The sequence below is a fragment of the Lytechinus pictus genome, chromosome 7 (assembly GCF_037042905.1).
Source record: "Lytechinus pictus isolate F3 Inbred chromosome 7, Lp3.0, whole genome shotgun sequence".
Lineage (NCBI taxonomy): Eukaryota > Metazoa > Echinodermata > Echinoidea > Temnopleuroida > Toxopneustidae > Lytechinus > Lytechinus pictus.
Window position 1 is genome coordinate 41,770,464 of NC_087251.1, and position 16,097 is coordinate 41,786,560.

Below are 16,097 nucleotides of genomic sequence, written 5' to 3' on the forward strand. Positions count from 1 at the left end.
AAACAAAAATGCTTAAACTTATGCTTGCTTGGAAAAAGAAATCTTTTACGTGCATGATGATGATGATAATGATAATAATGATATTAATTGTAATAACAATAACCACCAAAACTATCACTATTGATCATGTTGATTGGTAAGAAATGTTGTGCAATGTGTTAAAATGATAATGGACTTGGTTTACTATGTTAACTGATATGCACTTTTTATTATTAACAAACGTTCTTAAATTCATAAAGTTATGATCAATTTAAAATATGTGTTGCTGAGTAATTCAACGTTGCTGCTTATTTCTATATATATATTTATTTTTTGGGGGGGAGGGGTCAACTATTGAAAAACAACAAATAGGTTGATAAAAGGTAAACCAGGTTAATGTGTGTTTGATATTCGGCTATTTCCATCTCTCTCTCTACACCCCCCCTCTCTCTCTCTCACGCACACACCCACACATTTCCTTTCTATCTCATCACTCTTTTTTACACGCAATCAATCATACACACATACACACGCATCCTCTTTCTTTCTCATACCCTCAAACACAATCACAGACACACACACAAACAACCATCACACACATTTTTTTTCAACACATCCACACTGAAAATACTTTGTTTTCACACATCCACACCCTCACACACACGCACACACACACACATACACTCTCTCTATCTCTCTCTCTCACTTTCTCTCTTTCTGCCTTTCTCATATCTTATTAAGTACTTTCTCATGTTTACTATTATAAACTACCATCAATTTTCATATTATGACTCTTGAATTAAATAGTAAGAGAAGCCATGACGTATTTTGATAGTCAGTTTAATACGATTTCGTCTTATACAGCATCGTGTCACGTAGTCTTTCAAGTTGACACGAAGACTAAAATATATATACATTTACAAACTCAAATCATTTGGGAATGGCGATTTCAAAGTGTCTTTTTCTTGGAGAAATACCAGTATCCTATGTGAAAATGATACATTTTTCTTGTTCATGACATTTTCTTCATGATATAGGATGATGATGAAAATAATAATAATAATAATAATAATAATAGTAATAATAGTATCAATCAATCATACTACTACTACTACTAATATTAATAAATGATCCACCCTCAGTAGAGTTCGACTGAAAATACTTTGTTGACTCTTGAAATGAAATCTGTGACATTTCAATATTAATATTATGTGCATTATTTTGTATGGTCTCCCAGCATAAATCGAAGCAGCATTGCTTCTTGAATGTTCTTCAAGAACATTAAACAAACTCAAGAGGTCTGTATATATTTCTTTATCACACAATTTATATAATGGAATAATTTTGAAATTTAGCAAATAAAAAGTCATCGCATACTTCCATTTGTTATATTATTATATAATTATGTCAGGATCCATAAGCGTTCATTGTCATAAATACATTATATGTATTTACAAATATATACATACAGTTTTCAACATCTCAGATTAGTAAGATATTTAGAAAACAATGTTATTTACATGTTGATTGTCAAAACGCATTCTTGACCAAATAGTGCATTACTACACGTAGGCCTGTACATTTGGAAAAAAAAATCATCTGATAATAATTCAACAATAATAGTCAACGAAAAATGACATCACACACCGTAATAAGTACTGCTTCATATCATGTCAGCAGCTAGCATATTTTTAGCAAATGTTTCCGTTTTTAAGATTAAACCTTCCATATTTCTAGTATATTTTGAAACTATTATGAAGATTAGCATAACCGTATATGAACACATGATTGTCATGCTATCATAAAGCAGTCAGTGGCGTCGCAATGCTCAATGTAACTTTAGTTAGACCACGTGATGGCGTGCTTGTGGTGGCGCCAATCCAAAGACGGCAGAGAGAGGGCGTTGGGGGAGTAGGTATATATAGAGCAGAGGCAGAGTGTCCGGGTTGGATGCGGGGAAACTATCAACAAAGTGGGAGAGAGGGGGAGATAAAGGGGAAAAGAAAGAGTGAGAGAGAGGGGGGAGGGGGCACAAACGGACGCAATGATCAAGAGAAAGATGGAGATAGACTAAGAAAGAGAGATAGATAGATAGATAGATAGATAGATAGATAGATAGATAGATAGATAGATAGAAGGATAGATAGATAGACAGATAGATAAATAGATAGATAGATAGATTGGAGAGAGAGAGAATATGAATAAACAGAGGAATGAATGGAACATTTAACAAAAGGTATACTCTTTCTATATGGAATTTATGGAACAATACACATAAAGTGATATTTTCTTTTTTTTATTACGTTTAAGGAATGAGGAATTAAATAACACAGAATTAGAGTTAATATGCACCGTTTTATTTGGTCGCTTCAAACCGAGCCCCCCTCTCAAAAAAAAAGAAATTAATAATAAAATGTGGAAATAATAATTATGAGCGCGCCTTGTTTGTTTTTCTCTCTCTGGCAATGTTTTTTTCATGTAGATGTTTACTTCATTTGATCCTTGCTTCCACCATAAAGCATCCATTTACAGACATGTTTGATTAAAGATTACCTTCTGTGGAAATGAAAGTCTTACATAATAAGTTGTTTCTTCTGGTAGTAAAGGGTCGCTGCATACCCGTGATTTATGCACGGCGGAACCAATCCGCCTAAATCCCATCACTTACGGGGATAAAGCTTAAAGGTAGGGGGAGCTCAACCATCATCATGCATTTCTTATGACCCTCTTCACCTTTCAAATCAAAGAACGGGGGTGATTACAGATTTTCGAGCTTCGACCTCGAGTGAGAGCTAATCTTGAATAGGTGAAGAATAATATTTCTTCAAGAGGACTTCCGAAAAAAAGAATCCTTCACCAAAAATACGAATACATTTACATGAGTATATATTTTTTTCGTTACAGAGATACATCATAGACTGGAAAGATACTAACTTAGCAAATTAATACTGAAATAATAATTCACATCAAAACAGTCAAAGTGAATCCCATGTTAGACTGTACTATAATAAACGATACATATTGCACATAATATAAGTTGAATACATTGTCAATAGAAACTCACATTCCCCTGCATTGCAAAATATAATAATGAAATAGACTTTGCTAACGTAAAGTCAGTTAAGAAAGTGATTTGAAACTATATACCTCAATCTGTTAATTTTGTTTCTCTCCAACACAGAACGATGAGAAAGAGAGAGTGTGTGTGGCTGTATCATGCAGTTCACCAAAACAAATTATCATCTGAATACGAGAAGAAAGTCAGTCGATGTCATTCAAAATGACAAAATTCAAAATATGTTATTTATACAGAAGTAGATTAACGTTTCATCAATGTCTTGGAGAGGTTGAGGGTGAACGGGATAGCGAGAGGGGGCTAGACCGAGTGCTTCCCGATGGAGAGTCCATGTCTAGCCCGTCAGAATCCGACTCATCGTCCGCTGAATGATGCCTCATGAAAGGGTTTGTACTGTCCCGTCTTTGCGCGGGTTCCCCGGGGTAGTGTCCCGTAGCGAGCCGGCTGGCTTCGTTCAGTGACGGTGGCAGCATAGATTCGTGATCATGTTGTGACGATGTTGGGATACTTGAAGTGGTAGTAGTAGATGATGTGGTTTTCTCTGATTTCGACCCGTACTCGGTCTTATAAGCCTCACAAGCCCTCTTTGCAGCCTCCTGTTGTTCTCTCTTCTGTTTCCTCCATTTAGCTCGACGATTCTTAAACCAAACCTGAATAGAAATATAATATGAAAAAGAAATGAGAAATTTAAAACCTTGGAAAATAGATTTACATAGCAGATCGTCTTTTTTGCCCCCTATACTATACTTTCTGACATCGCCTTTTTGTGTGTGTCCATATTGTTTTTGTATGATAGCGGAGCGTTAATTTCTTCAAAAATAATACAGACATAGTTATGCTAGTATGAGTTACCAAGGGTAGCAACTTTAGTTTTAGAAAACTGCTCTACCATCAGCGGGTATATACCTCAAATCAAAATCAATTTATTTCCTTCCCAATCTGAATGCTGAGCGCCAAGCTATAGAAGGCAGAAGTTCCCATTTTTTCCCTTACATAACAGGTACTTATATAGCGCTTTACCAAAAATATGATAAAAGCGCTTATCTCCCCCCCTCCAACCGATATATCAGTATCGGCGCTATTCGTCATACCCATTAGCAATATTCTGATCACCAATTATCCACACATTTTGGAAGGAATGTAGAGTTTTTATTTCGTTAATATCATAATGAATGTGTGATTTATATTAAAAGATCTATCAAACTCTTGCTTTGACCTAAAACTTCCGTGTTAAGGCCTGTTTTTCCAACCTATATACGTCCGTGATTTTGCAATATTATTACCGCCCCTTCATTAAGTGACATCCCATAATTTACCTCAAACTGCTGGGTACGAACATGCAATATTGATTTCTTTAAAACAAAGCTAGCAGTTTTACTAAATCATTCTATAACTATTTTGCTGAAAATATCTGATGTATTACATCGCATCCGTTGATAAGAAGTCGTATTGCTATGTGTTAATGACACTAAGGGGTGTTGCAAAAATATCTGCAATCAATTGAAAATGTATTATGTAAATTTAGCATTGTTATACAAATTATAACTAGAGTAAATTGCTCTTAACCGCTTATTGTCAGAAGGACTCCATTTATTGGACCCAACTTGTTTCTTATTATGCTCAATTATTAGTGAAATTATTATAAAAAGCAAAAGTCATAGTTTTAAACAGCTAACAATATTTTGGATTATATCAAGATCCCGCTGAATATCTCGTTACCTCACAATTTGTCAATATAGACTTTTGATTTATCGATAAATATCCAATTATCCAATTCTCATAAATAAAGGTTAAAACACAACATGTTTTTTTTCAATAAGGAATTATAGTCATGATATTGTAAAGTTTGTAATCACCATTTCATTATTTTAATAACTTCTATCAAATTTAGAGAATGCAACTCAGGGCCTAACAGGGCATATTTATTTTCATCATAGTGAATGATGAGTAAGGGAGTGGCGGCCTCTTATTATCAGGGCTTATTTAAAAGTAAGTCATGAATACCCTTCTTCTATAGCAAAGGGGGGTTCCCTACAAAAGCAGGGGGTCCCGGCAAAAAGCCGGGAAAAGTTTGCTCTGTATTGCTATCAACTCGCTTTTCCATTTATTCATTTCTTGTATAACTCTTCAATAATCTAAAAACAAACGCGATATGAAAAAAAATTCCCATCCCTTCTTTAATATTTAAATTTTGAAATGATTTTGTAAATATTGCCCACCAATTTCTTACCGTATGCCCTGGATAGAATGAGACATACTTGAAGATTAAAGGATTTAAAATATGTTTATCCGCTAAGTCTGCTGCATATAATATTATGATAGAAGAACACGCCATAATCTCGCTTCAACATGCAAATTCATGATTAGTGTTTATTTGGGCAAACCTGAAGAAAATCCCGAAAATAAGACATGGCGTTTTTTCTCCCCCGCTCGTTTCAATAGATGCTAAAAGCTCTGGGAGCTTTCTTCGTACTAATCTTCATTTCTGAATACTTATCTGTGATTTTACTCATAGCTGTCTTTTGATGGTTAGTTTATACGAGTATTGAAAACACCCGATATTAACCCAAAATCAGTGTTTCTTTTAAAGTTTCCCTCCGGGAAGAAGATGGGTTCTCAGATAAAGATACTTAGGATTGAAGGATTATCATACTTCTCCATCTTTTATGAATATTCTTCTCGAGTACATCATCAAATATTTTGTCATTTCTTTCGCGCAAGGTGTAATCACCAAACGACATTCAGCCTTTTCAAAAGAGTATAGGCCCGATATATTTTGCTAATATTTCATAGTGAATGGAAATATCCCAATACTAAGCAAACAGTTATTACAGAACATGGTAGTCATTGTGGTCTTTAACACTAACAGAGTCTTGTAAACATGCGACCTTAGCTATTTTTCATTCTGACAAGTCAACTTTTATCGGGGTTTTTATCTCAATGATATTACACTCTAGATTTCATGGATTCAAATCAAATAGCGATCAGATAGTGACTACTAATATAAGCTCTAGGTTAGGACTTACATTTTCAAAGATTCGAATATAAATAGTTTGAGATTTAAAAATAAATCCCATTAACTAAGGGTGTAAAGATACTAACGGAGAAGTGTAAATCATAGGTGAAAATGTTTTAATTGCCTTAATAATTATATCTGTCATTCTGCAACGATTGTGACTTTTTGTTCAGAGTGAACACGGAACTTATGGTGGTTTAGTGGTAGAGCGCCCGCCTCATTAACGGATGGTCGTGGGTTCGATCCCCGGCCGAGTGTGTGTGTCATACCAAAGACCTTTTAAAGGGACCTTCTACATTATTTATACTTCAGAAAGGAAATAATAACTCATTATGCAGGGATCACTCGAAGATCAGATAATGGCTGGAGAAGTTTATCATAGTGAAATATGAGTTGTCATTAATACTTTATTCAGATAGATTTAAATCATTCTCTATAATTCATTCATAGGAATATGCATTCGTAATCTAATACCAAACTTAAGTTATTTCTGAACGATATATTATTTGACGTATGAGCCTACATTTTGTTAGTTAGCTGTCACATCAATCACACACATTCCATACCCATCCACTCACCCTCACCCTCACTTATACACACACATCCCCACACACCGTCAAACTCACGTACATACACATTCTCACACAATCTCACCCTTACCTATACACACCCTCACGCTTACTTTCATACACACCCCCACTCCGCACACACACACACACACACACACACACACTGCAAAAACTCCAGTGTTAATTTAACACCAGCCCGGAATCTATATATGTCCACACCAGAGAAGTGTTAAACAACACTGACCAGTTTGGTTTTGGTATAACACCAGATAGGTGTTTATACGACACCAATTATAATCAAAACAGCATCGGTTTTATTCCAAACTGGTGTTGTTTCAATACTTCTCTGGTGAGGACATATGCAGATTCCGGGCTGGTGTTAAATGAACACCAGAGTTTTGCAGTGCACCCACACGCCCGTTGGTAATTCATACCTCCACTCGTTCCTCTTTAAGGTCGACCTTGATGGCGAGTTCTTCCCTCAACATGACATCAGGATAGTGGGTTTTCTCGAAGGTAGCCTCCAGTTGCTCCAGTTGCTCTTCGGTGAAGATGGTCCTATGCCTTCGTTTTCTCTTCTGATTGCGAGCCAAAAGGTCCATATGGGGGTAGGCAGTGTATGCATGGTAAGCAGCTGATGACAAAATCAAAAGAAAAGAATACATCTTTCATTATTTCTGTTGCTGAAAAATATCGTATTTGTGGGAGAATATTGTGAATTTTATAAACATTGGCTTAATTTTTATTTTCATTTTAAAAAAAAAAGGAAAACTTTATTATGATAAATGTTGTTTTTAATTCGTATTTTAGCTGTGAAATTGTTTTGTTATAACAATATTTGTCTTTTGCAATTGTTGATGATTTTAGTGAAACTGATTAGGCAGATGAGAGAAAGATAGTTAAATTCAGATATCTATTTATAGTAATAAATAAAAATAGAACAATATGCCACCGAACCTTTGATTTCTTGATCATGCTGGTGGAAACTTTTAAGATCTAGCAGGAAAATGAACGACGTATGGCAATAGTAGAGTAGCAGTTTTGTCCTTGTTTGAATGATGTCGTATTGTTTTAATAATTATACTAAAGTAGTGGACCGCTCTATTGAACGCTAATTGGTAACTTCACTTCTACTTATGCAACTAACAACCAGTTTATGTTTTTAAATGTGTTCGTATAAACTCCTTTCAAATTCCAGACCCAAACGAGTTTTAAAATGGTGAAATATCTAACTGTTTGAGAGATGCCACACCGACGAGGTGCGTACATCTGAAATTTGCCATGATATATGAATGTAATTTAGTACGTTGTTGAGATTAATCTTATCAGTACAAGCAGACTAGCATATGCTAGCTTGATAATCAAATGAATTAAAGAATGATCGATGGCTCATCTCATCCATCAATGTCACGTGATCAGGGACAACTTGGTAATGTGGAGATTAAAACAAAAAGAGTGTTGAGAGTTTATCCTACAATGAACTTACTTGGGAAGGACTTTGAAACTCCCCCTCCCCCCCCCCCCATTCTTGCGCGATGTTGCAGTATAAAGTTTTAAATAGTGAATAATCGCACTCGATCGTGTCGATTTTGTGAGATTTTGGTCCCTCTATAGGGTGGGGAGGAGCTGACGCTCTCCCATGTGATGTACAAAATTAGATATCCGAGGGTGTGCATTCGACATGATAAGATTTTTTTTTAACTTAAACATATTAAGCCGATATTGTTTCATTCTTTTTTTCCCTCTAAGATTCATCATTACTAATAATACTTTTAAATCGGGGGGGGGGGGTGCCCCCATATGTTCCCGAAATATTACAACCTTTTATTCCTCAAATATGTTAAGTACTGTGTGATAATACACCACCAAACGTGCAAAGGACATGTAATGCCTTTTGTTACGCATGTAGCTTGTACTTAACGAAATATATTTTAGGAAGATTGGATACAAAGGTTTAACTCCTTATACCAGTTGTAATCTGCTAATTCTCTTGTCAGATTTCTAAAAAATATCCGTTTTGGTTTGATGTAATCTGTAAATCTTCTTGTTAGAATTAACTAATCCTGAAATGAGCTTTTAAACCGCTTTGTGTAAAACCCGAGATTTTAGCGAACGAAATCTTATTAGGTAAAAAGTTTCAAATAATTCTTTACTTATTCTCTTTGGAAAATGTCGGCCCCTTCTTGCCAAATTGGACTGTTTAAACAATTTAACAGTATGAATGTTGTTCTGTCGTCCTTCCGGATTTCATTAAAATTTAAATAATTACAGATTAACATGTAGTTGATATAATTATTCTTTCAGAATGTGATTAATAGATTCCATATTGAAAATCAACGAGGATTGAGTTTTGATATATTTCAATTAAAATTATGTTGGCTTCTTCGAAGGTCCTGTGCAATAACAGGACCGTATAACACTTTAAGTATTCATTGGGAGAGGGAAATAAAAATCATCAAATTAACTTCGCATTATGCACTCTCCGTTCCATATGAAATGTTACCGAAATGAAAACTTAAGGGTAATGTGATTTTATTTCAAGAAGATGAAAGAAGAAGTACAGTAGCAGAAGTACAATAAACACCACCAAGAACAAAACATTATTTTAAAGACGAAATGAAAACTGAAAGAGAAGAAGAGTGAGATGTATAAGGGGTAAAAGAGAAAAAAAGAATGTTGGGTTCTCAGAGTCAAATCGTTGAATACAGAAAAGGGGGCCGATTTAGGTTAATGGTTTTAAAAGATTGGTTATTAAAAGCCGAGATGAAATGACAACCCCTCTTCAAAAGAGTATTTCAATCGGATTAAAGTTCTCTTTCTCTTGGAAGAATGGTCATCGTGACCTCTTCTCTCTCTCTCTCATTTCAACCACAATTAGCTCAGGACGTTGGCCTCTTGACATCCAAACAAGGTGCTACTGTAATATTCATCACATCAATTTATGAAATTGAGATTAACCCTCATGACGTAATCCTTTTCCTAACCCTCATAATTAGCCAGAGAATTGGGTTATTGATTTGTAGAATGTTTTGCGGTTTTTGGGGGCCATCTCTGACCAGACCTCACCCCCAACATGGTCCGGTCGTTTTACACTGTATCGTATACCACCAACCACGCATTTACAATAACACCAACACCTTGTGCTCATCTTAAGAAGCTGTTTTTGGTAAATGCCTTGAAAGAAAATGAGGGTGATTACGAGTAGTCTTTTTGAACGGGGGCTGATTGAATGGATGGGGAAATTGGCTAAACCATAGTTCTTTTGTATTTGATCTTAACATGCTTAATGCTGTTGCATTCAACCCCCAAATCGATGTTCAATAAAGGAGGTTGTTCTAGAGAGCACTGTTCCGTGGTGTTAATCTTGACACGTTGTGTATCACGTCCAAGGCTTATCGCTACCTACTATATCATTGACGATGAAAAAACACATCTCACCCTGAATGACAACCAATTACATCCCCTCAGCTAAAACCCTCCGAAGAAAAGTGATTAGATTGTACAACATCCTTAAAAAAAGAAAAGCTGAGCTTGATAAGACCAAACACACCTGTTTTTTACGTTGCGATTACATTCTTACCTGAAGAACGGAATGCTAAAACCATTTACAACCGTCTAATTTGGTCCAAGCTTTTTCTTGTCGACCATTGACCCCAACGAAATCAAGAAATCGATTTCCCCTAAAAACGAAGCGTTTTGAATATCAAATCAATTTATTGACTAGTTCTTTTAAATTTCATCAAAATTTAGTGATAATTTTCGCCCTTTCGGCATTTTGAACTAATGTATTTTGAATAACAAGATTATTTGACAATATTACATTCATTGATTTCACCAACATGACAGATGATAATAATTGATGTATAATCAGCCTGATGACTGTCTTTCATAACGAACAATAATTTTTAAAATATTCCTTTTTACTTTTTAAATGAAATTCACAAGTTAAATACCTCTCTTATGTTTGAACAAAATACTAAAAACATATATGTTTTTTGGTGCTGAGTGAGAACATAAATTGGTCTATCACAAAAATTCTGGTCACTTTCAATAAAAGGTTAACTATAGATGGAACATGCAGGAAGAAAATCTATGTTTTGAAGAGAGAGAGAGAGGCCGCCATCAATTACAAGCTTAACCGCTCACGATGGCGGTCTCCTGCGTTCATTAAATTGTGTTAATGTTCCTTTTTTTATTATCAAAATGTGAAGTATATGCCCACACCATTTTTTTTCTCCCTTCAAATTATGTATTATGTTTATATTGTATGCATTATGAATCATTTTGTATATTACAAACAATATAAATATTTGTGATAATGTATTGTGAACGCAGAAATAACAATAAAACAAACAAACAAAAAGCTCGAAAATTGCAAAAATTATTGCCCAAAAATCTTTTCACAGACAAACTGACTAATAAGTGATCGATCTTAATCTTCTTTAAAACTACGGCTAAAAAAATGAAACAACCCAGTCAGTTTTTACTAACTTTTTAGTACATTTAACGAACTTACACACAGTCAGTCAGTTTTGACTAACTTTTTAGTACATTTAACGAACTTACACACAGTCAGTCAGTTTTGACTAACTTTTTAGTACATTTAACGAACTTACACACACTTGTACAATTTTAGATAAGTTGACACAAGAATTTATGAAAGTGAGTAGAAATCCTGTTAAAAAAATTGGTCAACGCGATAATTATTTCTTTTTAATTGGCAAAATGTGAGTGCAAATGAGTATCCCATTTGTGATTATCAGTTTCCGTTCAAGCATGTTAATGGTATCGGTCATGCAGTTTATTATAGTAATGACCTTGATTACAGTTTATTTTATATATTTATTACATTATATTATATTATTAAATTATAGATTTTGTAAAATAAACAAGATTATTATGATTCTAGGTAATTTTTAGTCCTAATTTTTACCCTAATCGAATTAATAACTTTAATAGCGCTAGTTACCTGATGTGATGTGAATTTAACTAGTATACACGTGACTGGAACACTGGTATTCTTTTATACTCTGCTAACGTTCGCTAATCTGTCATTTTCATTTGGATAACAATATATATTTGTTTTTTTGTCTATTTTAACCTATTTACTCAATAAGTGTAGCTCATAATCGTCTTTCGCAGGCTTCTTGTGTACTGTATTGTCATGCGAATGGTGATTTTTGGAGAAAATTCTCATAGCTTCATAGAGGCTTCTATAAATCTAAGAAAATGAAGCTCATTAAAATGTCATGGCAAGTTTAGAATCCCATCTAATTACCCTCGCTGGGGATAATATACAATATATTTTTCGCGACATCATACAGTATTTTGATACACGACAAGACCGTGTGACTCGGAAGACTAATTAATACTATGGATATCTCAATGATAACCCTGAATAAATAAGACTCAATAAATGAATCGAAATATAAATACATTCTTACCTGAAGAACGGAATGCTAAAACCATTTACAACCGTCTAATTTGGTCCAAGCTTTTTCTTGTCGACCATTGACCCCAACGAAATCAAGAAATCGATTTCCCCTAAAAACGAAGCGTTTTGAATATCAAATCAATTTATTGACTAGTTCTTTTAAATTTCATCAAAATTTAGTGATAATTTTCGCCCTTTCGGCATTTTGAACTAATGTATTTTGAATAACAAGATTATTTGACAATATTACATTCATTGATTTCACCAACATGACAGATGATAATAATTGATGTATAATCAGCCTGATGACTGTCTTTCATAACGAACAATAATTTTTAAAATATTCCTTTTTACTTTTTAAATGAAATTCACAAGTTAAATACCTCTCTTATGTTTGAACAAAATACTAAAAACATATATGTTTTTTGGTGCTGAGTGAGAACATAAATTGGTCTATCACAAAAATTCTGGTCACTTTCAATAAAAGGTTAACTATAGATGGAACATGCAGGAAGAAAATCTATGTTTTGAAGAGAGAGAGAGAGAGGCCGCCATCAATTACAAGCTTAACCGCTCACGATGGCGGTCTCCTGCGTTCATTAAATTGTGTTAATGTTCCTTTTTTTATTATCAAAATGTGAAGTATATGCCCACACCATTTTTTTTCTCCCTTCAAATTATGTATTATGTTTATATTGTATGCATTATGAATCATTTTGTATATTACAAACAATATAAATATTTGTGATAATGTATTGTGAACGCAGAAATAACAATAAAACAAACAAACAAAAAGCTCGAAAATTGCAAAAATTATTGCCCAAAAATCTTTTCACAGACAAACTGACTAATAAGTGATCGATCTTAATCTTCTTTAAAACTACGGCTAAAAAAATGAAACAACCCAGTCAGTTTTTACTAACTTTTTAGTACATTTAACGAACTTACACACAGTCAGTCAGTTTTGACTAACTTTTTAGTACATTTAACGAACTTACACACAGTCAGTCAGTTTTGACTAACTTTTTAGTACATTTAACGAACTTACACACACTTGTACAATTTTAGATAAGTTGACACAAGAATTTATGAAAGTGAGTAGAAATCCTGTTAAAAAAATTGGTCAACGCGATAATTATTTCTTTTTAATTGGCAAAATGTGAGTGCAAATGAGTATCCCATTTGTGATTATCAGTTTCCGTTCAAGCATGTTAATGGTATCGGTCATGCAGTTTATTATAGTAATGACCTTGATTACAGTTTATTTTATATATTTATTACATTATATTATATTATTAAATTATAGATTTTGTAAAATAAACAAGATTATTATGATTCTAGGTAATTTTTAGTCCTAATTTTTACCCTAATCGAATTAATAACTTTAATAGCGCTAGTTACCTGATGTGATGTGAATTTAACTAGTATACACGTGACTGGAACACTGGTATTCTTTTATACTCTGCTAACGTTCGCTAATCTGTCATTTTCATTTGGATAACAATATATATTTGTTTTTTTGTCTATTTTAACCTATTTACTCAATAAGTGTAGCTCATAATCGTCTTTCGCAGGCTTCTTGTGTACTGTATTGTCATGCGAATGGTGATTTTTGGAGAAAATTCTCATAGCTTCATAGAGGCTTCTATAAATCTAAGAAAATGAAGCTCATTAAAATGTCATGGCAAGTTTAGAATCCCATCTAATTACCCTCGCTGGGGATAATATACAATATATTTTTCGCGACATCATACAGTATTTTGATACACGACAAGACCGTGTGACTCGGAAGACTAATTAATACTATGGATATCTCAATGATAACCCTGAATAAATAAGACTCAATAAATGAATCGAAAATAAATACTATTTGATTTCACAATGTTGCCAACAATGGGTGCCTACACACATTAATGATATTTTTGACAGTCCCATTGATCCAACGCATGGATTGGGTCGTACTGATTATTTCATTTTAAAAAATCGATAAAATTGCTATTATTGTTTAATAAACATTTTTTTTAAACGAAAGACATGCATAATCTAGTGAATAATTACAAATTTGCTTCAAATTAAGGGTATACCAAATAATTCGAATCAGACTTTCTAAAGACACACAGGCCATGTATGCGTTGTGATAATTTTTACTAACGGAAATACATGCATAAATTTTGTATAAAATCTTTAATGATTTTAAATTTCTAAAAGAATAACTATTTACATTACAAACAATACTTTGCCGAACATTAATTTGACTCATTTTTGTTTTCTTTCGATGTATTACTCATGGAGGAATGGACAGGCGATTCCTTTTGTTTTAGTTGTGTAATTCTATAAGGAGGTGGGATTCTTTTCCGCGTTCTTTTATCTACATCACGAAACAACAGGGAAATACATGAAGTGATCTTCTCTTTCCTCTTGTGAATTTGCAGTGTTTCAAATTTGTTTAAGGATAAAGTTCCTAATATGTTTCCCAGTTCTCGAGTACTTAGGCATTTACTAACTTGTACGTTATAATAAAAAAAATCACAATTCCTTATCTCGTGTTTTAAAAAGAATGGAACCGTGTTATTAGAGAAAACATACGATCGCATCATAATTTAGATGTTTGATTAGATTGAAATATTTTTTCTCAGTCTGAAATTCTTATTGTAAATGCATAGATTTATGGAGTATGGATATGAATAATCAGTTAACAAAATATGCCTTTGTCAAATTGAAAAGCGAATTGATCTGAAAGAACAATAAAGAAAAAGTCTACACAACACAAGTTTAAGTAATGATAATACTGGTGCTCATTTTGCTGGTCAACCCTGATGTTTTCGTTTTATATTGACAAATAACATTTTGGGGGGTAATTTTACTTAAAAATGTATACACTTACCTAAATGATACTCAGGATGAAGCAGAGGGAAGTGAGGATGAGGAGCTAGCGGTAGATAAGGAGCATGTCGCGGGGGTAGAGCCGGATAGGGACGGGGCGCTAAAATGTTGTCGATGGTAAAAGACGGAGTTGTCATACTGGTCATGGGACACCCGGTGTAGGGGTTGTAATAGGCCGCCATGGCCGGGGAGATCGGCGAGGAGGAGAATGGTAGCTTGACTGAGGAGGCTGAAGAAGTTGGAGTCGCCGGCGGAGACGATGTCGTCGACGATGAGGGTGGCGATGATGGACTGTGCACGGGATGAGCCAGATTGCCCGATAAAATCGACGCGGCGTTCATTGCAAAACGGCTCTTGGCGACGTCGGGGAGATGATAGTCCATCACTTAGAGTGACCACTCAGAAATGATAATTATCCAACTCAGATGCTGCTTTCGCGTTATGGTATTGACCTCTCTTGACTAGCAAGACGTGATAAGATGAACGAAGGATGAAGAGAGGAGGGAGTTTAGAGCTTCTTCTTGAAGAGACAGTGAGAGAGCATTATGAGGGCATGCGCGCGTGCTGCGACCTAGTTGGATTCTGTATTGGGTTTCTCTAGCTTGTAGCTGTTGTTAAAAACCACCAGTCACTACTTAATCTCCCACCAGCAGCTAGCTACCAATAGACACGCATTCAATGTCTTGAGAACGATTGTCCACTCGAACCTATTGTTCCCTTCCAGGGCTAACGGCCCAGGACTCTTTGAAACACGTTACTGCTCGCTTAATTGATGTGTTATAGAATTAAGGCTGGTCAAAAGTCAATCCCGCTGTGATTTTAATGAAAAGTCATGATGACACTAATCAGAGGTATTCTTGAAAGAATACAAGAGATTATGGGCCCACTCTTAACTAATATCGACTTTAAATTAGGATGACGAAGTGCCGCATTAAAGTCATTTTATGTTCTATCGTTTAATTCCATGGCATTATGCACTTGAAATTAAACAGTCTAGAAGACTTAAAAAAAACTCTGAGCTTGGATAAGACTCTGATATACTTTCACTAACAAAAATTGTGAGATGACGGGTCTAACAATACTCGTCATGTTAATACAACTCAGCTCGGGCCAAAAAACCATCATAATTATTTAAGAAAA

General features: G+C 34.5%; 1 protein-coding gene across 1 annotated transcript; it reads right to left on the reverse strand.

Annotated features, from left to right (window-relative positions):
• Window positions 1–803: 803 nt before the first annotated feature.
• On the reverse strand, window positions 804–15,546 carry LOC129264401 (homeobox protein goosecoid-like). Its single transcript, XM_054902275.2, has 3 exons — window positions 14,959–15,546; window positions 7,075–7,274; window positions 804–3,705 (listed from the first exon to the last, which is right to left on the reverse strand). Exons 1-3 carry the CDS (start codon window positions 15,338–15,340, stop codon window positions 3,310–3,312), a joined length of 978 nt encoding a protein of 325 aa, XP_054758250.2. The 5' UTR covers window positions 15,341–15,546; the 3' UTR covers window positions 804–3,309.
• Between the last annotated feature and the right edge of the window lie 551 nt (window positions 15,547–16,097).